We start from the raw sequence: 26,920 nt of genomic DNA, 5'->3' as shown, positions 1-26,920 counted from the left end.
TAGAATTACCAAATTTTTTTTTTTTCTCCTCCTCTGCCAGGTAACATACAAAATTAAAATCAGCGCAGCTTGTGTAACATAAATAAATGTTTCCACGCAACTGAAGAAAAGTTTCTACGCAAACACACAACTTTTGTTCTATCAGTTTTACGATATAATCTGATTTCACAAAAATGTCACCGTAATTTTGAAAGAAAAATTATGTGAGTGTTATTAGTATCGAAAGAAGGTAAGTTTGGAACTGATAGTTTTAAGAAATAAGCTAATGACTTTTTTTTTCAGCCATATTCAGAAATATTGCAGTCTTCATTTAAATGTTGAGAACTTTTTTGTCTCTTAAAATCTATCTTCTGTCACTTTAAAATATACTTTATTTATTTATTTATTTATTAACGCAACTTAAAGTAAGGCATAAAAACAGGAGACTGTTGTATTATTTTTTTAATGTATGTGAGTCGTTCAAGAAAAATGTTTTCCTATGTTGCTAAAAATTTATTTCTTAAGGTACGACAAAAATCAAGTTGCATCAAGTAGTGTGGTCTCTTCCCACTTTTCAACATAGTCTCCAAGGCGGCACAAGCACTTGTCCCATCGTTGCACGAGGTTTTGAAACCAATCTACAAAAAAGTCGGGGTCCACAGACCGAAGAACACTTTTCACAGCTGTCAGAACCTGCACATCATTTTGAAAACATTGATCGTGCAACTGGGACGTTAGTTGAGGAAACAAGTGAAAGTCACTCGAGACCAAGTGCGGACTGTAGGGGTGTGGGATAGCATTTCTCGAAGTTTAGCTGTGTTAGTGCTACCGAATGGGGGCGTGCATTGTCAACCAGAAGAATGACACTAGCAGAAAGGAGTCCAGGACTTTTGCTGCGAATTGCGTTTTTCGCTTTCTCCAGTGTTTGACAATAAGGTGCAACACTGACTATTTCCCCTTTCGTCAGAACCTCTGTGGGCACTTTTCCCTTTCATTCCCAGAAGACAGTTACAAGAACTTTACCTGCAGATGGTTAAACCTTGAACTTTTTCTGCACAGAGAACGTGGGATGTTTCCATTTCATCGACGTCCGTCTGAATTCTGGAATGTAGGAGCGAACCAAGCTCTCATCCTCAGCCACAATACGGCAGAGAGCGTTTCTACCTTCATTGTGGTAACGGGTCAGAGAATCCAGGCAACAAGCTATACGCGTAAATTGTTGTGGGATCCAGCGCGATGAAACCTTCGCGTATCCCGGTGTGTCGTGGAGGATTTTGTGTGTAGTCTCGACGAAAATGTTCAAATCAGCGGTTGCTTCACGAACCTTGATTTTTCGGTTGGACAACACCAGTGCATTCATTTTGTCAACCAATATTTGGGTTAATGACTAAAAATAGGCCTCCGAGCTGATAATCGAAAATACTTATTCGTCCTTCAGAAAAAAATTTGCGCCATCTTCGCACCATTTGCACTGATATTGCAATGTCTCCATTAACAACTACCAACTTTCTGTGGGTGTCCAATTTGCCCACTCATACTGTATCATAGAACGAATCTCTTCTTTACTCCACACCGCTAATACACGTTCCGCACAACTTGCTACTTTTTAGGGCACTTTTCATTGCATAATTCATGCGAACCACCGTCGCGCATACGCGGTAGTCTGCACGAACACTGCACTCTGTGCTAAATGTAGAGGAAAGACGAAATAATAATGCTCTTTCATGTCAGTCATCGGGCTCGTACTTTCTCAAAATAAATAAATAAAATTAAAAAATTCCTTGAACGACTCACGTAACTTTGCCAATTAAAAGCTGAGTGCAACCACACACATACATACATACTTGTAATTTATTTATTATAGAGGAATCGCTATTCTTCATCAGTGTTATCAGCGTTAATTCAGGGATTAGATGATGGTTGTGAAAATGGCAATATTCCATTGGAAGCAATGAAAGGATTTTCTCAGATGTTAACAACAGTTGAAGAAACCGACATTGAGAACGTGAAGATATCCATAGCTTTAAGAATGAAACCTTTCTTCCAAAAGGTAAATACTAAACGATCATTTTATTATGAAGTATTATGTTCATATATTGAGGTTATAGTTTGAGTTTATATAGATTATAGTGAGTTTACGTAGGTTTTGAGTTAAGTTATATTCAATTAGGTTCGGTCATAGTATGTATAAAGTTGATGTGGATTATCAATAACCTATTTGTATAAAGTAAAAAGATGATGTAAATCCTTAAATACATTTCAAGTACTTTTGTCAACTATAAATGTACTTTCTAATGTTATTACTTGTGAAAGAATTATACAATAAACATTTCGTGAACATTAGACCCTTACAGGCAGTTAACTTTTAAGAATACATAAATAAATGAAACGAAATCTTTATAAATCAGTATAGTTTTAATATTTTCGATAAGTAGAAGCTTTGCTTTGTATATACTTAAACACAAACAAACTATTTGCTGAGCAAAACAATATATTCACATAAAAAAACTACATACGTGTTACAGTTTCGCCAACTAGCATTTTGGCTTCATCAGACACTATGAGATACATGAGGAATTTGTTTTACAACAGATAGGAAGCCTCGGTATAGGAAAAAATAAATTCAAATCAGAATACTTGAAGGGGATTGGCTGCTGCCAGGAGCCAATCAGAAGCAAGATGTCTCAGCTCTTGTTTGTATATAAGACTGCACATTTCTCATGTATCTCATAGTGTCTGATGAAGCCAAAATGTTAGTTGGCGAAACTGTAACACGTATGTAGTTTTTTTATGTGAATATATTGTTTTGCTCAGCAAATAGTTTGTTTTTCAGTATAGTTTCTGTATTTTTGAGTATGTAATTAATAAATTAAGTATTAGCAGTAAGTATTTTTAATATAGAACGAACAATCTGGTATTATAACAGCGCCTTGAAAATATGCTTCTATAGATTAATTATAAATTATAATTCTAATTGTAAATTGGTTTTATAGATATATAAAAATTTGCAAATTAATATGATCTATGCTAGGTGATCGTATTTCAACTTCCACTGGTCTGTGAAATGCAGTCTGCAAATGTGAATGGTATTAGAATTCCAGCATTGATTCTTGTTATAAAAAAACCGAAAATAAGAACGAAACTTTCTAAACCAACTATAAAGCAGCAGTAACTATAACTCTTAAGATCTGTAACCAGGTGTATATATATATATATATATATATATATATATATATATATATATATATATATATATATATAGAGAGAGAGAGAGAGAGAGAGAGAGAGAGAGAGAGAGAGAAAGAGAGAAGAGAAGAGAAGAAAAGAAAAGAAAAGAAATATGTAAAAGACGAAATTTGTGAAGCATGAACAGCGCTGCCATAAAGTGGTGTTCAGTCTTCTTTGCTCTTGTAGTCGCTTTCCGGATCTGCTCCTATCGTCCAACCAATGTATACTTTCAAAATAGCTGAGCTTACCTGGTTAAGACATTAAAGAACATTTCCTAAAAGGAATTACAGGAAACTTTTCCCGGATCGTTCTCAGATCTCGACAATGAGATGAGCATAAAGCACCGAGGGGTTCGGATATGTCGTCTCGAAATCCTCATGGACATCCAGACAGTCGCTTAGACCGTGACACAGAGAAACAATATGAACACATGAGACGAAAACGCATTAAATAAAATAATGATATACTTATCTATTACATGCACTATATGTATAAAGAAAAATAAACAGAAGAAAATAATCACAACACGAAACACTGATATAGATATGGGTAACTCGCTGCTTCAACAAACACAGAATTACACTTCACATTCCAACACACAATAGCCCTTTTAAATCTTTATCATATATGTACACGAATGAAATTTTGGAGATCACAATAAGCACTTTTCTTACACCAGTAAATGATGTACATTAAGGTAACACTGGTAGTCGTCCCATGAAGTAAATTCCAGATTACTGCGATGATAATCCAACAAAAAAAAATTCACAATGGCGTATCCATGGAATAAATGTTTGCAGCCTCAGTGTAAAGATCCAAAGAGTTCAGGACCCGATAACTATCCGTACGCACATGGTCAAAAGACCGGGGAATTAACTTAAATGGGGCTAGTCGCTGACCCCACCTTCGACGACTAATGTCCCTTTGCTTTAACTGTATAACGAACCAAACTAGCATAGTGGCTGTGTCAACACACGGAGAGAAACTCCCTGAGTTGAGATACTCGGGATAAGAACTGGGCTGAACAAGCACTTAATTCAGTCCCAAATAATCATATAACGTAGTCTTTGCATATTAATGAGTAAGGAAGAAACACTGAAGAGTTTAAATATTAGAAGTACGATTCTCATGCATGTAGTTTACAAAATGAATGTTGTCTTTGTTACTCACTAAAATATTCTCACTGTGAAACAACATTTTGTACATGTGTATTGTTGAACGATGAAAGGTCCATTTTTTCTAGCTCGTAGGAGAGAAGTCGAGTTGTTCGCTATTTCCAAAGAAGAAGAAAAATTATTTTCGTTTCAAGAATAAAATATAAATCGAAGAATAGTTTCTGTCCTTCAAAAATATACAGAACGTCCCAAAAATTATTTATGTAACCTGGTAACGGTTATACTCTTTTCTACAGTACAGTGGAGTCCCGCTAATCCGAACTAATTGGGACCGAACCCTGTTTGGATTGCGTGATTGTTCGAATTAGCCGGAATAACAGTAAAATCGTGTTTTGAAGCGGGAGAATGGGTCTATTGTGTTGTAATGCATAGCGTATAGTATTTCAAAACACGTTTTCTGACTACAATATATACTGTACTGAAAAAATGTTTAAAATATTGGAAAAACTTGGTGCCTTTATTTCTCGACGTACAGTAGGTACAAATTTTACGTTCAATTTTATGTTACAGTACAGTACAGTATAGTACGTACTTATTCTGATACATTACTGTATTTCACTCATACTAAACCTGTAAGTTTCAATATTGTACAGTACGTACACTGTATTCTATTTCAAATTTCGTGGCTTAATAAATTGTCATAATGTGGCTTAAGGTCTAAATACAGGTATTAAAGAAAGAACTGTATTTAACGAAAATTTTTCTTTTCTTCGAAAACATGCACCCATTTTCATCCTTATGGTTATTAACTTCCTAAAACTGCGTATTTTTGCCACAAAATAATAAAATAAAATTTTCCTTCCGGACCTGTTCGGATTACCGGAATTCCACTGTATTACGATTCTCTGTTCTTCTTTCTATTTGTATGTGATGAAGCAATGTGCGAAAGTTTAAAATCTACTTTGGTTAAATTGTCATATTGTGCTTCCCTCTTTTCGTCCTTCATTTGACTTTTTTTTTTTCTTTTAAAATCATTCATAACGACACTATATATCGTACGAGTTCAACCAAACTCATCCGATCTGGATCAAATTTAGCATGATGACAGACCTTGACGAATTTAATATGTATAGGAAATATTGCGTGCAGGCCTTGCGTTCTCAAGTTATAGGGTATGAAAAGTTTTTTTCTTTTTTTACTTTTTACTTTTTAGAACAAAATTGTATGAAATAAACATGTTATTAAGTTAATTTGAGGTATAAGAATGGTAAATAATGCGACGGTTGAGTAGCTGTTTTGTAAATACAGTTCTGTAAAGATTTGGAAAAAAAAAAAAGTTAAGGACTTTTTTTGTCCACCATTGGGAAACCTAACTAGTTTTTATTCTCTTTCTCTCTATTTTCTTGTGAGTTATATTACACACTTGATGCCGATTATATAGTAACGTAGGCTTTCATATGGGTGAAAACACATTATTATCTAATGTGTACACTTCGTATGTAGCGTTGATTCTCACTACTTTACATAACACTAAATCGTAGTAGATACAGTGAATCGTAGTGATCTTGTATGCAAAAACAAGCAGCTCTAAATTCTGCTTAATTATCGTAAAATGTATGTTAATTTCAAAATACACACATTTATATCACTCGTATACATACTCTGAACACAAAAACTCAATAGAAATGTCAGCTGTTCATTTATTTTTTAAAAGGAAGATCAGCTAGCAGTTGAATTCATTCTATTGAAGATATATGAAGATTCTGTTCCAGAGGTTAATTCTAAATATATCAAATATGCAAACAAATACGAAACGAAGAGTAGCGAATCTAAGTACTCTAACATAAGAAGATACTATGATAGTTTTAAAATTTTCTATTGATAATTTCGTACGTAACAAGCCCAAGTTTAACAACCATATTCTTAACTTATATTTGCCTATAATCTTGATGGTATTTACCGAACATATGAAGGAAAATAAAAACGTCTTTAACGAAAGAGAAGATGTAAAAATGTTTGGGAATATGAAAGAACTTCGAAAGGAAATAAACTAAGTGAGAAAAAAAAAAACTATTTTTAAAATCTGTTTCTAAGTGTTATGAAACTAGTAGCAATAAAAATCCTCATACAAGTAAATAATTGTACGATATGCAAGATAACCTTGAAATTACTTTACATTGTAAATTGAAGTTTTAAATGACAGTCTGGTGCGGTAGGTGGAGATAACAAGTTGTTTTTAATCAGAAGTGTTTCAGATTTGCACTTATCACATCCTGGTTACAGGGTAGGAAATTATAACTTCAAAGTAATTTTTATATTATACATAATCTACAGAATTTGTCTTTACTTATAAAGTTTCACGTTAAGTGGCGTATGAAACGTACTTCTTTCTCTTGTATATTATTTTTAGGAGAATCCGAATATACGTGCAGCTGCTTTTAAAATGTTTGGAGATTTAGCACGACATGGAAGAACTTCCATACAGCCAGCGTTTCAAGAGCAAGTATATGGCAATATTGTCTCTCTTCTTCTACACTTGAATGATGAGGATGAACTTGTAGTCAAGGTTCGTGTTCTTAACAGTAATTTTTTTTGCATTGAATTATTTCAGAATGGTATTGCGCAGTGTTTTATAGACTGCAGCGGACAGTCAGTGTACTTAATCATGATAAAGGAGTAATTGATTTGATGTGTAAGAGGTTCATTTAGATTTCCTTATTACTTATTCTCAGACAAGCGATATTGATATTTCATTTGTGATTACTAGAAAGATACTAAAGCTTTAATGTACTCAGTACTGCTAGTAGAGTTGAGATCTACTTTTTTTCCATAGGTATCATTAACTTGGATTGTGATTTTTTTCTCTAATACATATATATATACAGCTTCGAGTAACACTTGCTTCGACTTACTTTTACCATTATTTATATTTTTATTTTTATCTAATTATTACTTTTAATATCTTTTAAAAAAATCAGTAATTTCCATATGTCCATAATTTTGGTGAGTATTTTTGTTTATAACGAACCATTAACAATAACTTACCAAATATCAATACATGAAACACTACATTTTCGTAAGTGTAGTATACGAGCGATCATTTAGATAATTTAATAACTTCAAGTTATTCAGATTGAATTGCACCATATGGTCAGATTCGCTCGTTTGACACTAATGCATGTTACGAAAATGCTGAAGTCGATACGCATGTATATTTTGTTGCGTAATGAAATACACATATATAATTCCATGTATCCGCCAATTCTCAGTTCTAGCCGTTCTACCCACTAGGAATGTAAATAGCATTAAATTCCTTTAGTGCAAAATAATTCCCGAAAATAAAACAACCAGTACTGACAACTAGCGACACACAGCGGAAAGCTCGCGCACTTCCACCAGAGGTATTGCCAAGGTCACCCGGTTACGAGTACGTATCTCACGAACCTATTGCTATTTTAAAACGGACATTTTATTAACAAACATTTTACATATTTTTATTTTTCGACTAAACGCAACAGTTTTCACTTTAAAACCTTAAGTATAGATAAAAATATTAATTAGAAACTATCTCAAAGCTTGATGAAAACGTTATTGTTATAACATTAATAGATAAAATCCAAATTACAAAAATATTGGATTCTAAAGTTAAGAGAAGTAAGAGTAGTTACATTCAAACAGTAATGAACTGATTATTTGAATATAAATAAACAGTTAAATATATATTTTTCCTTTTGTTTATGACTTGTATTTTTTCAATATTGCTTTTCTTATATTCTACAGGCATGTAAATATGCTTTGAAGCAGTCTGGCCCAATATTAGAAGCAGACAAGGTGAATTCTATGATCCAGCACCACCTTATAGATGATGCTCACTTGCATTATACTGACTTCCTGTCTGATCTTGTGAAATTGATGGTAAGTTTTTATTACAGATTTTTAATTTACATGAAGATAAAATTAGTTCATTTTCTTTTCTCGTTGTCTTTCGCATAATTTATTCCCTTATCTAATGGATTGGGCGATAAAGGTTGATGGTGAGACAATAACATTCTAATTATATATATGTATGATATGATTGATAATTCAACGATATGTGATAATTATATATCAATATTCTAATTAAGTAAACGTACTACTTTGAAGTTCAACAAAAATATCAAGTCCATGGGTAAGATTCTTTTTGGAAAATATACTTAATTAGTAGAAGTAATACTATTAGGAACTCTGCTGACAAATATTATCTTAACCCGCTTCGCTTTTTGTTTACATAATATTCCTGTATCTCATCGTAGGTTGAAGAACTTCGTCACTTGGTACCGTCTTTTATAATGAATGCGACGTCCTTCTTCAAAAGCCCATGGCCACTTATAAGAGGGAATGCAGCTATGTTTGTTGGTAAGGTATATTTTTATGTTCTTATATATATATATAAAAGGGAAATGCGTGGATTAAGACACACATCTTCAATAGAAGATTTTATATTATTTAAACAATAAATGTCATCGTAGTTTTTAGTTTTTCGTTCATAAAATGTACAGTTTTGTTCAAAGAATTCTTGACCACCAACTTGCTTTAAATGCGGTATTCTGACGACTGTACGTATGAAATTCTAAATAAATGTTTCAATTGAAAAAAAGAAATCCACATTTGCTTGAACTAGTTCCAATTGAGAGTAACAATTACGCTTTTGAAACAAAGCTTGCAGAGCTAGTTTTTTCTTTCTTTCTTTTTTAATATATATATATATATATATATATATATATATATATATATAATATTAAATCACAGATCACAGTTTAGAATTTCATACGTACAGTCGTCAGAATACCGTATATTAATATACAAAAGACTGTGTACTTGTTAAAAACATTTCGCGTTTCTGTGAGAACTTACTCATTTATTGTTAATTCTTTTGTTGACCCTTTTTTTTTTCTTCCTATACTTCATCTGTGGAAATTCTATTTTGTAAGAACAATTAATATTAAAAATGTAGTTGATATGAATTTTTTGTGGGTTTATCCGATATCAATCGTAGTATCTGTTTCTAAACACCATATAACATATATTCAGTCGTTATTGCATATGGAGGAAACAAATCAAATAGCATGTCTCAGTATCTGCTATTGGAAAAGGGTGAATTCAAACGGTTCGAATCTTAAGTTGCTTGGGCATTTTTTCGTTTCTAGACATGAGATAAGCTGTAAACTTAAAAATTACGAATAAGCTAAGTAGCACTATGGAATACGTTGATTATATGATATACATCTTAAATATCGTGTATGTTGTTCGTAGCACAATTACCCAATTTCTAGAATATGTTAACGCTTAATAATATAGTGCTGAAAATGTTTCCTCCAACGGGTATACAAATTGTGCCAGATTGTTGTAGCTCTACAATAGTCCGAATTCGAAAGATAAAAAAGCGACTAAATTAATCCAAGTTATATTACGTCTAATTCAATGTGGCTTCCTCTCGTAATTCCTGCTGTAGATTCCCAAATCAGAAGCATAGAATATAAGGACTAAGGACTAGCTATTGTAGCTCGTGTCTAATGATTTCAGAAAATTTCCCTTAGGAGATTTTCAGTACGTAGGGGTTGAAAACTGCACTGTGAAAATACTAATAATACGTAGATACGTCTCAGAATGTGTGTGTGTGTGTGTTGGGAGGAGGGGGCAGCGGGAAACTTCCCGCCTGGCCATCCCGTGAAATTATCACTAGCGTGCATAGTTATTGGAGATTTAGATAGTATGTGGACAATTTTATGGAAAATATAAGTATGTACTGAATCCACAGTTTTATTTTCAGTATTACTTTCTATATGTTTATTAGACGCAGGATAGTGTCTATATAATTCTTTGCATTTTCCAGAAAAAAAAAAGATTCATGAGGTCTGCTAAATTTATTTGTTAATTTATTTTTATTTCAGGTTTATTGTATGGAACTCTTCCCGAAGAAGAACAAAAAAATGTGCCCTTGGACACAATCTGGAGTTGTATGATGCACTTATTAAAGGACCAAAACAGTGGAGTTCGAATTAAAACTGCTCATGCTATGAGCTTTCTTTTTGTGTAATAATAATAATACTCCATGTTACCCAGTACTCTGATGAAGACTGAAAAACTCAATAATTAAATGAATATTTGTATATGAGGAAAAAGAAATAATATTTACAGTATATTTGTATAGTTAACAAATTATGATCTGAAAGTATTTGTAATTAAATATAAATGTATGCATTTATTTCGTACTAAGTTTTATGTTATGATATAAAGTGATATATCTTTTTTTACGAAGTTGTATTTACAAGAGGGAAACTCGAATATATTATTACTTAATTTTGTATTATATCGCATTACAAGTTCCGTTATAATTTGTATATTTTTTGCTGCGGGGCATTATCTAAGTACACAAATATTGTATTAGAATCCTTGTAAGGTCTAGTCATCTTTCGTTGTGGATTAGTGAGTGAGGAGTAGTATAGGAGATTTTATTGTTATTATGTGCAATGTCTTCGCATGTTGGATATTATTTTCCAGTGGTTAACATATAGAAAAAAAATATAGCGAATAGATGATATGCTGAAGAAAGAAGTCAATTCTTTGTATAGAAGTTTTATTTTAATTTGATCAGTCTTGCCAGTGATGAATGATTGACCAAAGAGAATAGTAAACATATATTATAATTCAAAATGAGGAAAATTGTTGTCTTAAGTTAGTTTTTAATGAAGCATATTGTTCTGTTAAAGCCATTAGGAATCGCTTTTGATATAAACTTGATAGACTTCTCTCCCTTACATATTTTGTTTTCATGTTAGAACCAGAATTTATCAGAACCTATCTATTGTTTTGTTAAAAGTATATTTAGCACACCTATACATTAAACGTGACGAATGTTTGGAAGTGCCATGATTATTATACATGAAGAGAAATCATTGAAATCAATAAGATGCTAATATTGCGATATGTATTTCACTTAAAATATTGTTTTTTCGTCTATTGTCTTGTGCTTGGTAAATTGCCAAATCTATATTCTGACATTGTATATATATATATATATATATATATATATATATATAATTTTATCCTTTATCCTTTGTTTCTGCAAACGAGATTCGTTCTGTTGCCGAAATGTTGCGTTGTCTACGTTTTAGATCAGATCATTAATGTTAATGATTGCATATTATTGTCAAATCAGATCCTAATCTTCAATATTTCTTTCCGTCCGAATTCAACACGATTACGTTATTATCTTTCCTATATTTTTTTATTTCATTTCTTCGTAGAACACGCGCAATAGTATATAAAATATAAAGCAGCTTCTGCTGTTTGTTTGTTCCTACTTATTCAACAATCGTAAACAGTTTTGCCTTGATAGTACCTTGAATTAAAAGCACTGTTTCCTTACATTATTATATTGTTGTGTTGTTGATGCAACTTTAATTCATTTTCATTAAGCAATGGGGAAACTGCTGCGAAATGTCTAGTTCACGGCTGAAATAATAATAAAAAAAAAAATATGTGCATTGTATTGAGAAGTAGTGTACATAGTATAATCACAAAGCGATTGAGTGAAGAGAGTTTTATGGGAATATTTTCGTAAAATTGTCAGATCCTCGTGATGTAAGTAAAAAAAGAAAACTTCTGAGCACTTGTAGTACTCTGATATGAAACAAATTATAGTTTTCTTAGTTCTGAGTTTGGCAAATCCAACTGTCTGCTTTGTGCAACTGTTTCTGTTCGTATGAGAGAAGGTGTAATTGATCGGAACATTTCTAGTTGTAATAATCGGACTGAATATATATACACAGTGTGTTGTACTAAAGTTTAGTTTATAGTAATTATATTTTGTTAGCATATATAAAGCAACGAATGTTATGTATTTACGTTACTTCTATTGTTATTTCGTACTTTTGTTTGAATGAAGGCATGCCTCGTTGATAGAATTTACTTTTTATTGTTTATAATTGTTGTTGTATGTTGGTTGCAAAGTAATATGAATTATAAGTTATCGAAAGTTACTACACAAAGATTTATCGATAATTAGTTCGCAGATTTGCACATATTTTAATCTAAATTTTTATGTACTATATAAAAAAACAAGGCGATAAAATGATTTTCTGTATCTTAATTACTTAATGTAGAATATGCACTATAATTCATTAATGTTGGCTTTTCTGTTGGCGTTTGATAAGATAGATCTTTTCATAAGGGAAATCGACACTTACTTAACTAAGTAACCAAACTAGAATTTCTTTGTTCCAGGGCTTATGTAAAAATTAACAGGTTTTTATCAAGTAAAACATAGTTCATTTAGTACTTTTTTCTAGTACATATATTTTGCACAGCTGTTTATAATCCGTTTAATAGTGTAAAATTCACGAGTAAAATATTATGAGTTCTATATATCACTTTGTTCAGTCTAAACTAAATTTTCTGTAATGTGCTTTTTAATTCTTTTGCAGAACATTAACATTTTCGTATATAAAGTGTTATATATCGAAAAGGAACATAGCGTTTGCTTATTTATAACCGTGATTTTTTTTTTTAAATCGTAAATTCATTTATGACCCAGTTTGTTAATAGGGTAAAAATATCTACAGTTGATTTTACGTAATTACAAAGTAATAGAGGACTCCATCAGTTTTTTTCAAAATATTCAGTCATAAATAAATAATAGTAAATAATTGTGCAAAGTAGTTTCTTTTCTTTCTTTTTTAAATGGACATTAATTATGTTTGTCAGGTATTATTATTGCAAGTTTAACATATATTAGATTGAGGGCATTAACAGTTTGTCATGAATAATGTGTTCGGTGAATTAGGAAAAATGAAGTTACAGAGTAACGAAATCAATTTTTATAGTAGTTTCTTGATCCAGTAGTATATGCGTTCACATAAAAAGTAACGCAATCAGCTGCCATTATTGTCTTCTAGAAGTATTGTATTGAAAGATATAAGTAAAGAACATGATTTTAAAATTTAAATGAAATAAAGGGAGAACTGAGTAATCCTGCAGGAAGGTGTAAATGAAATGTTCTAAAAATTGAATAAAGATACCACCATAATTGCATACTTACTTCATACCTTGTATTTTGTTAGTGACTTTAAAACACTAGACCGGATTTCTTTGACGTTGATATATTTCTGTGTAAGAATTCGAAAATTATACTGAAATTGGCCCAGTCGTTGCATTGTTCTTCCAATGGTGATTATGTAGAAGTACTCAGATATTCTCTCTACTATAGCCATCCAACTTGTGTATGATACATAGATTCAATATATTAAAAACACGTTTTGTTTCAAGCACAGTAGATATGTTTTGTGTTTCCAGTATACGAAGTAGTACTTTAATACAGCCATATAGTTCATGTTCCTAGTTCTCATTGTTCATGAAGTTTCAGTTTATGCAGTATTCTATGTTGAAAGGCTACCTATATTCACATGTATCTTCATAGGTAATTTATAGATTTCCTGAATGATATTGTCCATGTACAGTCTTGTTCAGAAAATTCTGGCCAGCAACCTATTTGACAACCTCCATATTCTTATCTATAGATAGAATGAAATGTGAATATTCTTTGGCCAGTGGAGATGTTTATTTGAAGCCAAAGCATTGAAGTTTCCACATGCGGCTGCGAAAGTAAGGTCTCTTAAAGAAAAGTGGATAGCCAGATTTTCTTCAAATGACTGTATATAATTTCCTTTGGAACTTCTATAGGTGATTAATGTTCTTGTACACGTAGGAAAAATATCTGAAAATACCATATGTAGATTGATAAATCATTTATACATGTTTCCGTAATATATATATACTTTGAGATATTCTTAATCATTTGTCTTATACCTGTTTGAACTATCACACATAGTTGTGTGTGACTGGTTAAGTTGTACTATTTTTCGTTGTAATATATAAAACTACATTGTGTTCGTAATTTTGTATTCTGGCATTGTTTGATTATGGTAATTTAATGGTGAAAGTCGTATATTTTGATCATAAACCGTTATTTTTCTTACACACTGGTAATTCCTTTGGGAATGCAAAGCTTTGTACAAGATACTGGATTTTATTAAAACTGCAAAATCATGCACTATGATCTATTTTTATTGTTCAACAATATGTATCCTATAATATGGTATTTTCTTTGTAGTTATAGTTGGGATGATCCCCTTGAATGTCAAATCACCATCCCCAAAATCTATCTACTAACGGAATTCATTTTGAAATTCAAATATTGGTGTTTGCAAAGTGATGTATCATACATTTTTTCGAATTGTCGAAGATTGTGCATCAAACACTAAATTACGATTCCCCGATAGTGCTATTGCAGCAACATTGAAGTTATACAGAAGCAAAGTAACATATGCTGTGGTGTTTGGAGTAGCCATCTATTTCCAGCGGAAACCTGGAAAGTTACTAGAAAGACGTCACCTACTTCGTTGTTTATTTTGCCAAATCAAGAACAAGTTTGCTGACAGTCAGCAGAAAGTCTTGCATGTACTAGGTTTGATATTTATCTAAATGCTAAACAAGATAAATATCCTGATCACTTGACAGCATTTGTTTTGTTCGGATAATTTGTAAACTAGTTAATTTATTCATGGATGGGCTGAAAGTCAGTTTTGTTAAATTTGCAACGTGAACTACAGTATACACCAGCTAGCCCAGTGTTATTAAATATTGATAAGTGTAGGCTTCACACACCACATAGGATATTCAAAACCGACAAGGAGAGAAGATTGGATTTTTTCGTTCATTATACTGTACAAGAAGCATTCAGTGAGGATTTTCTTCGACACCTGTATCAAAGGATAAGGCATATACAGTCTTCATAATTGTTGTCCTACATAGCAGCCGCCCAGAACCTCACATTTTATACATCGGCAGAAGTATGCTTTGTAAAAACAGCAGATTTGCACTGAAGTCCATCATCTGGAAAGCTTGTTTTAAGGATGTAGAAAAGTTAGGTGAATAAGTAAAAAAGTAATTCCCTAGAGACAGAATTGTGCTCACGAGATTGAAATGGTGAACAGAATCATTGTTCTGCAAGACACGTACACCTTTGGAGAGCATGCTAGGCCTTTGGATGTGTACCTTTTGATATTCGTGAGGGAACCATAAAATAGTCTTTCCATTGTTTAGACTAGGAACTACCTCATCTTTCGTCCTGTATAATTACAGACGTGTTCAAATTATTAGATTCAACATTCAGTTTCTGAACATTTTACTGTTCTTACAATATTACGTGAGAAAACACATTCAAACTTAATCTAAATTACTACTTTGTAACTCTGTCCTAGTTTCTAGTGGGTGTGGCGTATGCTTTTCAATATCAATGAAGCAAATGCGTACGTAACATTCAAATATAATTACTATAAAGTATGTATATCCAAATTGGAAAGAAAAAATGAAATGGAATACTTACAAGAAAATTATCTCTCACGTTTATTAAGTCTTTTATCCTTTGTGGCATCCTATGTACGAGTTTAGCACATTTTGTCTTCAAGTCAGCATCGTGATACCACATATTGTTGATCTCCTTGATCAATTGAAGTTTGGTTCTAATGTGCTTCTTCTTTAGCTTTTCTTTCATGAAGCTCCAAAAGTTTCCAATCGGGTTCATATCAGGACTAGGGCTTGGCCACGGAAGAACACTAATTTTGTTGTCCTCTAAGAATTTTGCCACAGCTTTGGCCCGGTGGCATGGGGCTCCGTCATGCATAAAGATGACGTCATCAAACCAGAGTGCAGTCTGGGAAAGCAGTTCCTCTTGAACTTGTAGGTATTGGTCGTGCTTCATTGTCCTCTCTATTATATACAGTATTCCAGGCCCGAAGACAGAGATCACCTCCCAGACCATGACTGAAGAAGGATGCTTCACGGTTTATTAAAGACATTCCAACTTGAATTCCTCCCAGGTCAACGTCGCATATATTGTGAACATTTATCAGACACAAAGATACATGATTCATCACTGAAACACACTGTTCTCCAATCGTCAGCAGTCCAATATTCTAGGCCTCGTGACCATTCGAGTCACTTCTTTGCCATGATTGGAGTAGAATTTAATTTTTGTTTTCTTTGTTGACCGTGTGCTTTTATTCCCTCGGCGCAAAGAATCCTTCGAACACTTTCAGGCCGAATGTCTGCGCCATACTCAGCCATTTTTATGTTTAAGTCTATTAGAAGTTGCACTTCTGTTTCCCAGAGCCAATCTTTTTAGTTTTGTGATACCTCTTGGCGATAGCTTTGGTTTTCGCCCACACTTCCCAATTTTATTTTGGCTCTTGTTCATTTCAACAGATATTCTACTTACAGATTTTTGTTCTATCCCAACTCTACTAGCAATGTATTGCCGTGTATATCTTATTTCCACCAGAAGTATTTTGTTAACTTCAATTTTACGCGGAGAAAGGTCTTTTGCTTTTCCCATTATGCTATAATTACAGGACTACACTGAACAAAAGATTGATACACAAAACACGTCACGATCATTTTAAACTGGCCCATTCGAACTGTTGAACGCTTTGAATGTCGTTAACTTCTTACGACAGCAACCACAACACTTCAGACCGTATGTAACTTGTTAATAGGAACGACAATAGCTATCTACAACTGAAACACCACTTTCAGAATCCCCCCCCCCCTCTTTCTAATACCATCTGCTGTTCAACGGTGATATCACCACTTCAATGTACTGTAAACAAATGAAGGATCCTTTATTGGTGGTTTAACTATTAAATTAAATGTTCTAGAACTCTGAAATTAGGACTCCTACGTCAATTTTGCATTTTTCGAGCGTGAGTCTAATAATTTGAACACGTCTGCACTCTGGCGTATTTTAGTAGGATGAAAAGAACAAATGTGTATAATTTTTCGGAAAGTAAGTGACTTGTTCTCTTGTAAAAGAGAAAGCAAGAAAAATGGCGAAAGTGTACTGACACTTTCTACATATGCAAATGCTCTTATTTTATTTTATATTTTTTACACCACAACAGCACAAATGTAATTTGGTCAACTTTTCAAATTTTTGTTTGGTGATTTAATATAGCAGCAGTGACAGCCACCATTTCAATGGTGTATCGATCATCGGTAACTGATCGACCGCAATTAAGAACCCCTTCCAATGACCATCGCTCATACTTGAATGGATAATACAAATGCTTTTTGACATAGAATTTGATATTTGACCAATACATCACCATCTTGTGAAAATTTGTTGTATATTCCCTTTTACGCAGAAACCTGATAACCGCTTTGTACATTACTGGTCCTCATCCTTACGCCTTAATAAATTCAGGGCAACAATTAGCACAGTGTTACAGGTAAATATGCATCTTCATTCGTGTATAATTTCATTCTGCGGCTACTGGAAATGGGTCAAGGAAAACCGTCAATGATACTTCTCGTATCTGTTCAAAGATTGTCCAATTCGTAAGTGGGAATAGATTCAGTGCACAAGATTTTATCTTTGTGCTGGAGATAGATTGAGAGTGGCCGCATCGTGTCAGGCATTGTTCTTTTATTTGTAAAGATTTATACGAAAATACGAAACATACGTTGGTATTGAAACAAGACTTTTTCTTTATGGGAACATTTCTCACAAGTAAACCTTACGTTTGGGTGAATCGAGTTGCTGACTGAGACACAAATGAGAAAGTAGTACTAAATGGGGTCAGTATTTCAGTGAAGTTTTAGGTGCGAAGCTCCAGGGGTTTAGGAGATACAGCTACCAGAACATCACAAGGAAGTACAGAATAGTCTTAATACAGTTGGAGGTAAAAGCTCTGTAAGACCTCTTGTAACGACAAAAGGTGAATAACAAATATATGGGTACATATTAGGATTAGAGGGAAGTCATATAGTAAGGATATACCTGACGGCGGCCATCTTGAAATCCGCCATTTTGAATTAAGGTTAAGTTTTTAAAATAGGAATAGGGTCATGTGATACATGATTTAAGGCGCAAATTTAATCAGAAGAACAATGGTGACGTTAATTTTGATTTATGCGCAATTGGTAAAAAGTTACAGGGAAATTAAATATTGTTGCATCATATGTATTAGTCCTTTTACCCCACCTTGTAAATTTTGTGTTAACGATAATAATTAAATAAAAAGCAGGTGGATAAATATTAGGTCTATGGTAAGAGTTGCCTTGATGGCGGCCATGTTCAAATCCGCCATTTTGAATCAGACAAAATTTTTAAACAAAACGCATAACAATGACACCTTATTAATAGCAAAGTTTACCATAAATCCAACGGTATAACCATTTTTGCTTTATCATTAACCAGCATTTGTTATCGCATAAAAAAGTTGCTAATTTAAGGAAAAATGACCAAAGTGGAATTGAGTCATAATTGAACTTGGGTCTTTCTTCCAGAAAAGTCCTCAATTAGTACAATCAATATGTAGTTCAGAAAAGAGTTCATGACTTGCACAAATGCTCTGCCCGAAGTCATCTATTGCATTACTCTATTCCCATTTAATTTTGTGCTGGTTAATGATAAAGCAAAAATGGTTATACCGTTGGATTTATGGTAAAATTTGCTATTAATAAGGTGTCATTGTTATGCGTTTTGTTTAAAACTTATCTGATTCAAAATGGCGGATTTGAACATGGCCGCCATGAAGGCAACTCTTACCATAGACCTAATATTTATCCACCTGCTTTTTATTTAATTATTATCATTAACACAAAATTTACAAGGTGGGGTAAAGGACTAATACATATGCTGCAACAATATTTAATTTCCCTGTAACTTTTTACCAATTGCGCGTAAATCAAAATTAACGTCACCATTGTTCTTCTGATTAAATTTGCGCCTTAAATCATGTATCACATGACCCTATTCCTATTTTAAAAACTTAACCTTAATTCAAAATGGCGGATTTCAAGATGGCCGCCGTCAGGTATATCCTTACTATATGACTTCCCTCTAATCCTAATATGTACCCATATATTTGTTATTCACCTTTTGTCGTTACAAGAGGTCTTACAGAGCTTTTACCTCCAACTGTATTAAGACTATTCTGTACTTCCTTGTGATGTTCTGGTAGCTGTATCTCCTAAACCCCTGGAGCTTCGCACCTAAAACTTCACTGAAATACTGACCCCATTTAGTACTACTTTCTCATATGTGTCTCAGTCAGCAACTCGATTCACCCAAACGTAAGGTTTACTTGTCAGATAAATTTTAAGTGAGGGTCTCCTGTTTGGGAATTTGTGCAGTAGGGTGCATCGAATTTTCTCTTTTTCGAAATTAGCTAATCCATGGTGATTTTTATTTTTCGAAATTTTTCCGTATATCATAAAATCGCAGCTCGATTAGTCAATTTCTTCAGGTGCCACCAACAACCTAAATTTCAACAATTTGTTTAAAAAAATATACTACATGTTTAAAAAAAAAAAGAGTAAAAATATATACTTTTATGATATCAGCTTATCTTTAGTAGTACTTTTTGTTAGAAAGGTCTGTATTTCACGCTTCAATATTCAAGTCATTCAGGAACCACCAGTGGCGTCAAGTTTGAACGAAAATGTCCAAAAAGTAATTTTTTCATTGTTTTGTGAAATTGTTTCAGTGTTTCTTGTGAACAGTTAATTACGTAAGAAACAAATCTTTTGTGTCTGGAGCTCTTCGCTATTTCCAAACATTAATGAAGAAAATAAGCGAGAACTCACTACGGAGAGAAGGAAAGGAATGCAGTTCGATTGGATTTTAAGTTTAGCGTTCTGTTCGGCAGCGAAGCTATATGCGACGTGGGCCTATAGCTTATCGTGAAATCCAAACCACATGAGCTCCCACCAGGAATCGAACCTGGGTCTTACACGCCAAAGGCGTATACGCTATCCGCATAGCCACGGGGATGCAGTTCTAATATCATCCACCCATACATACTAATATTGCAATATCGTTAGTTTTTTTTAAATCTAAATTTATGTACAAGTCAAGTAACACGGCATTAAAAATCACGTAAAGAAGATATTGTTAGATGAGGACAGCAAGGTGGAATATGCGAGTAAATGCCAGAAGTTGGACTGAGTCCATAATTTAATTATCGATTGTTGAAAATACTGAGTTCATCGTTGAAAATAGATACGTTAATGTCCAATGTTTTAACTAGCTGAGAAGCTTACTGCATTGAAAGAAACATCATTAATGTTGCAAAGATTCAAATAAGATAATTGAAAGAAAGAAAGAAAAAATAGAAAATCTAACTGAAGAAACTATTATTTTGACACTCTGAAAATTATACTTTTATTGTACTGTACAAGATGAGGCTCAGAGTCATCACTGGGTGAATCGAAAAGCACCATTCACGCATTATATATTCTTTTAAACAAGACGATAAAGTATTTCATTGGTGATACCTTGGAACACAATACAGCTACAGTCCCATCACTTTCCGCAGTACCTAGTAAACCATATCAAAGAAAAGCATCCACATATATATAAACTTACGTGTTTGTGTGTGTGTGCATCTGTTTGTGTGTATGATTTTTAACATCCTGTAACTCGACTTCCAAATAATTCTGTATTTGTACAGCAGTATAATGCACAATAGAGGGTTACTTATCGAAATATCAGATTTTTAAACGATCCCTATAAAGATACAGAGTGACCAAATTTTGATTCTTTTGAAATTTTCCGTTTTTAAACACTGTAACATGTAAAAGAAGCAACTTCCAATAATTATTTTTCCCAGTAGTAAATTTGTTCAGCACAATTAGATAGCCTAGCTACACATCTCCAAACAATTAATCCTGATATTATATTCTTTCTTGGAGTAATATGCCTTCGAATCTCGATGTCAACTGTTCAGACTTTTTTTTTTTTTTTTTTTTTTTTTTTGCATACAAATTTCATTAAATGTGTACTGGGCATAAGATAAGCTGTTCTTGCCTGAATAAAATAATTTTTGTTTAATGAACGTAGGTCTGAGTTAATGCAAACCCCTGCAAACACTAGAATCAACGCGTTTGTCAAAGTTGGCTGCCATCGGAATTGGGAAAAGATTAAAAAAAAAAAAAAAACATTATTATTAGACTCTGTAATCATGTAGGGTCTATAATCAAAACGTCAAGCAACCTTCATTGGGTCACTTCATGTAGATTGATCCTTTTGCTGCCTGATGGCAATGATTAATGAAGAAAAAGAAGCGCCTGGATGTATTTCACATTGGAACTTCTAAATTTGTCCAGTACAACCAAATTTACTAGAGCTCGCAAACCTCATGAAATATACTGCTACTCGAATGGAAATGCATCTGTATAGACAGAGGGTTTTCCATCAATTCTGAATGCATTAACGACTATGAAAGAAAGTGTTCTCCCACAGGCAGTGTATGGTGATACGGGTGTACTGGGTAGTTGAAAAATGTTTATATTAACAAAGAAATGGTTCATGCAGTAAGAAACGCACAGGTACGCTAAGTTGATCTTTTGGAGGAGATGAATTTAAATGAGGAAGATAAAATGAAAAACAAAGAAAACATATAGTGAAAGAAATAGAAGTTGCATGTAGAAAAAAATGACAAGGAGTAAAGATGCTCTTATGGTTCCAAAGATAGCAGTCAGCAGATTTTTGCTATAAAATGAATCAACTTATTTTGAAGAATCTATTATTTAAAAGAATTGAAAGGTAAATAGTACGTAAGATTCAGGAAATATGTTTAGTCATGCGTAAGAATATTAGTATATGAACCGGAAGTTAACTTTATATGGCCTCAGGAATATCAGGAATTCCAAAGTAGTTTGTCACTAAGAATGACCAATATTCTTAAAATATATATTGTGTGTGATTGTATAACATAAAAGAAGAAGGGTCCAAAAATGACAATCAGATCTACTTTACTATATATTTTACACCTTTCACACATGTTCAAAACAAAGTAGTAGTAATGTTTGCAAGTGATCGTAATTTCTCTCAGTGAATTAATATTTCGTAAATCTGTTACCCTGAGTAAGTTTTATACTGTTGTTCTGTCTAGTAAACATAAATTTATTCAAATGTAGCAACATTATATAACACCAGTTCCTCTTTTTGATTTAAAATATAAAAGTTAATCATGTGCTTTTGAGAGTTGCAGAACAAAGGCAATTCAAATTAAAACCACAGAAATTATTGGGATTAGCGGTACTATTTCATTAATGGAGAACTGTCTCGTCACATTCCGAATGAACCATGAAGTTTCACATCTATTGGTTAATTTTTCTTTAAAATTTTCTTCCTTCTCTTGCAGCTTCTTCTCTCCTATTAAAAAATAAAAATAAAAATTATTCCCTTTGTTGCTTACTTTTCCCTTGCAATCAGTTTGGATCACAAGGGAGAAGAAACTAAATTACTGGAATTCAGTCATTCCATAGCGTTAGATATCAATTATGACCGTACAATTTCATTCTGATTATTTCTAATGATTGCGCTGTCATCTCTTTAACCAGTGTTTCTTAATGTTCTCAATAACAAGATTGTCTTAAATCTCATGCTCTTTCGTATTATTATTATTATTATTATTATTATTATTATTATTATTATTATTATTATTATTATTATTATTATTATTTAAATTTTACATTTTTAATACTTAGAATGAATATTTTTACCATGCTTGCAGGCATGTAACCAGCCCAAAAATGTAGGGGGGGGGGGGGAGCGAACAACCATATTACAGTTCATTACCATATTATAGTTCATTTGCAAGTCTACCGTGAAAATTTTAGACGGGGCAGTAAAAATTTAGGGGAGTCCGCTCCCTAGACCCCCGTGGATACAGGCCTGTTTGCTTGTAAGAATTATGCTTTTTATATAGAATAGCAATTTTTAATGCGATTGTTTAGTAATAATATTATTTTTTTTCGTTCATTCTATTTATTTTCAATGTTACGATAGACTTTAAAAACATATATTTTATATTTGGTCGTATTTTAGGAGAAATGAACGATAACCTTAGTTCAGTGGCGTATTTACGATTTTGTTTCGGGAGGGGCTTTGCTTAGTTTCGGGGGGCTTTGCCTGAAAATGTGGAAATTCTGCAAGATATTTCATATATTTCACTATAGTAAGTAAGATTTCGGGGGGGCTTAAGCCCGGAAGCCCCCCTAAATACGCCACTGCCTTAGTTTACCGTACTATACGTTATGAGATGTCTACACTAGTTTTGGAACCATAATATGATGTGGTATTGTTTGGGTAGAGGGAGATTGTAATCCCATAATAAAAAAATAAATCATTATAATAAAGAAAAAAAGTTGTGTACCAGGTACATTCAAGTTATAACACCTTCATTTTTTTTCAGGAAGGAGTGGTAACAGATAGAAACGTGTTATTCATTTTAAAATACGCGAGCACTTGTTGTCAATGTGTTACAGAGATTACAACACCATACTGCACACAGAACTCTGGCGGCAACGATGAAAAATGATGACTGTTTTTGATACTTAAGATACTTATAAAATGGCGGCCTTTTCATTACAAGAACAGCGTGTAATCATTCATTTTCTCCATTTGCGTGATGTGACAGCTTGAAATCAAGAGTCGGATTTAGGTTTGGTGGGGCCCTAAGCTATTGAAGGTAATGGGGCCCTTTATGTGTCCAGAGTAACTTATTCACCTTATGTACAGAAATGAAGACATTAGTGATATTTTAGGAATCAGGTTAGCAGAAGGGGCTTTATTACTTGCATCATAGAAGCCTACACAACGTAATGCATTATTGCTATATATAGATTTTATTTTATTTATTTTTTATCTTATATTTTGGAGATATATTGTTTTCGTTTAATTTTGGGGACTCCCAAGAGAGTGGGACTCTAAGTTATAGCTTGTTTAGCTTATACGTAAATCCTGCACTGCTTGAAATTCATCGCCAGTCGAATGAGATGTGAGGATGGTGTCATGGATATGTCTAATGAGTTCATGGGTGCTACATCTCAAGAAGGCAGAACGTCGTGTGACAACAAATCAAGACAATCTCGAATTCTGACTGCAAATATTACCGTGTAGTTAAATCGGGTGTTGCAAAATGTTACAGCTCTTGAGAGGTGAAGCCTGCCACTGAGACAAGAAAAAAAGTTCTCTTGAACTTTCGCCTATCGGACATAGTTTCGGATCTACAAGGTGCCTAAAGCGTGGGAAAATGACTTTCTAACGTCAATAGTTCGGAAACTATCCAACGTGTAGAGGGCGGGTAAAAAATTCACTGAAGAAGTCATACCTGCTGTATTGAATTTTACATGTTTCACAATCCTACCATGCACGCACAAGGGATCCCCCAAAGGACGTAGGGAGTCCCGGTTAATCTGCCAAATGAAAATTGGTCTAAATGGACATGAATTGATAGGGTTTCTACCAGTTCGTTTGTATTAAATCGATGTCTCCAACAAATACAAAATGGCGGACACCTTCATGCCCGTTGTGTGTGGTTGCATAATCGCCAGGTACGGATGCTGGCCAACAGTGACGTTCTGAGTATTAAGTGTAGCGAATTTGTACTCAAATGCTCTAGAAAGACTTCTGGAGTGTCGGTAGAACACAACAGATGAAACAGGGTGATTCGCATGTGTGGAAACACGTAACGAAAAATGCCGAGATACGCACTCATACTCAGTAAACGCGAGTTCAATGCATCGGAAATGTAAGGATTAGCGTCAACAACATGAAAGCCATTGCCAATTCACTAATAATATTCCCTCAAACTGATGCAATATGATGTGCACGGTTGCATACCAATAAGGATGCAACAACTGAGGCCAAGTTGAAATTATGCGAGGGGATTCACTAAGAAACTAGGTAAACTAAATGAATGTCACTAGTGGGATCGCATGATCGATATTGAAATGTGGTCAATGTGTGTGTTGATATCGACATGTAGCTAATGGACAAATGTCAATGTCCCACTACTGCTGGGACACCGTCCCTCGTGCGAAAACTAGGAAAATAACTACTCGGGTCTTGAATCTGAGGCCGTGGGCTCCCAGTAGGATTGGAAACTGCGACCACGCGAGCAAAAGCAAGCGCTCTAGCCCTGAGGCTTCGAGGGAGCCTCAGTTTCTCTGTATTAATTTCTTTGAGGAGTACACACTTTGTTTGGCAAGCGCTCTTGTATAGCCTCCCGGCGTTCTTTTTTTTTTGGTTCATTTTGTTACTACTATTGCACAGTTGTAAACAATCAGAGCTTTAAGACGTTTCTTTCTACTTCTCATGTCGTTTTATTTTCCATATGTATGGTGTTCCAACACTAGTGTTACATGTGCCAATTTGGTTCATTTTCGTCTTTGTCTTGGCATGTGCACTGTGTGTAAGATACGAATTTCTGGAGGTATTTTCCTATATTTCGAGTACGTCATATGTCCCAGAAGACGTGGGACATGATATAAGTTTGTTATTTTCACGCTCTATCATACTTTGAACCATGGATTAAGAGATTTCTTTTCATAGGTGGTGCATGTGGGACAATGTCCCAAGCAAAGAGGAACATTGATACAATCGTGTTCTAGTTACTTTCTATCAAAAAGTGCCCCAGATGCAATAGCAGAATGTACAACGTTATTTTCCTAGTTTTCGCACGTGGGTCGGTGCCCCAGCAGTAGTGGGACATATTGGCATTTGTCTGTTAACTACATGTTGATATCAACACACATTGGCCATATTTCAATATCGATCATGTGATCCCACTAGTGATATTCCTTTAGTTTACCCAGTTTCTTAGTGAGTCCCCTTACACAATTTCAACTTGGCCTCAATTGTTGTATCCTTATTGGTATGCAACCATGCACATCATATTCCATCGATTTGATGGAATATTATTGGTGAATTGGCAATGGCTTTCATGTTCTTGATGCTATTCCTTACATTTCCGACGCTTTGAACTTACGTTTACTGAATATGATTGCATTTCTGGTCATTTTTCGTTACGTGTTTCTACACATGTGATTCACCCTGTTTCATCTGTTGTGCTCCACCAACACTCAAGTTGTCTTTCTAGAGCATTTGAGTACAAATTCGCTACACTTAATACTCAGAACGTCACTGTTGGCCAGCATCCGTACCTGGCGATTATGCAACCACACACAACGGGCATGAAGGTGTCCGCAAATTTTGTATTTGTTGCAGATATCGACTTAATGCAAACGAATTATTGTTACCTGGTAGAAACCCTATCAATTCATGCCCATTTAGACCAATTTTCATTTGGCAGATTACCCGAGACTCCCTATGTTCCTTTGGGGAATCCCTTGTGCGTGCATGGTAGAAATGTGAAACATGCAAAATTCAATACAGCAGGTATGACTTCTTCAGTGAATTTTTTACCCGCCCTCTACACGTTGGATAGTTTCCGAACTATTGACGTTAGAAAGTCATTTTCCCACGCTTTCGGCATCTTGTAGAATCGAAACTATATCCGATAGGCGAAAGTTCAAGAGAACTTTTTTTCTTGTCTTAGTGGCATGAGTCATCTCCCAAGAGTTGTAACACTTATTTTGCAACACCCGATATATGATTAGTAAGTTCAAATTTGAATCTACTGGATTCAATTACAGACAACAATAGTAATTGCACTTAAATTAAGTGAAGCAAGAGGCTCTAATTGCGA

The 26,920-nt window shown here is 33.8% G+C and overlaps 2 protein-coding genes across 3 annotated transcripts in view; one reads left to right on the top strand and one right to left on the bottom strand.

Annotated features, from left to right (window-relative positions):
- Positions 1 to 14,412, top strand: part of c11.1 (maestro heat like repeat family protein c11.1) — a 91,512-nt gene extending 77,100 nt beyond the window's left edge. For both annotated transcript variants that reach the window (XM_081757589.1, XM_081757584.1), the window contains exons 25-29: positions 1,844 to 2,029; positions 6,733 to 6,888; positions 8,103 to 8,237; positions 8,615 to 8,717; positions 10,253 to 14,412. In XM_081757589.1, the coding sequence (XP_081613715.1) occupies positions 1,844 to 2,029; positions 6,733 to 6,888; positions 8,103 to 8,237; positions 8,615 to 8,717; positions 10,253 to 10,398 (726 nt within the window). In that variant the 3' untranslated portion in view covers positions 10,399 to 14,412. The remainder of the gene's footprint in view (positions 1 to 1,843; positions 2,030 to 6,732; positions 6,889 to 8,102; positions 8,238 to 8,614; positions 8,718 to 10,252) is intronic.
- A 7,756-nt stretch (positions 14,413 to 22,168) lies between these two features.
- LOC145666066 (uncharacterized) overlaps positions 22,169 to 26,920 on the bottom strand; it is a 28,306-nt gene continuing 23,554 nt past the window's right edge. Inside the window, exon 5 of the mRNA XM_081733163.1 lies at positions 22,169 to 22,581. Coding sequence (XP_081589289.1) covers positions 22,545 to 22,581 — 37 coding nt within the window. The 3' untranslated portion in view covers positions 22,169 to 22,544. The remainder of the gene's footprint in view (positions 22,582 to 26,920) is intronic.

This window comes from Thermobia domestica, chromosome 1, assembly GCF_964235325.1.
Source record: "Thermobia domestica chromosome 1, izTheDome1.hap1.1, whole genome shotgun sequence".
NCBI classification, from domain to species: Eukaryota; Metazoa; Arthropoda; class Insecta; order Zygentoma; family Lepismatidae; genus Thermobia; species Thermobia domestica.
This window is presented reverse-complemented; position numbering and strand designations above follow the sequence as displayed.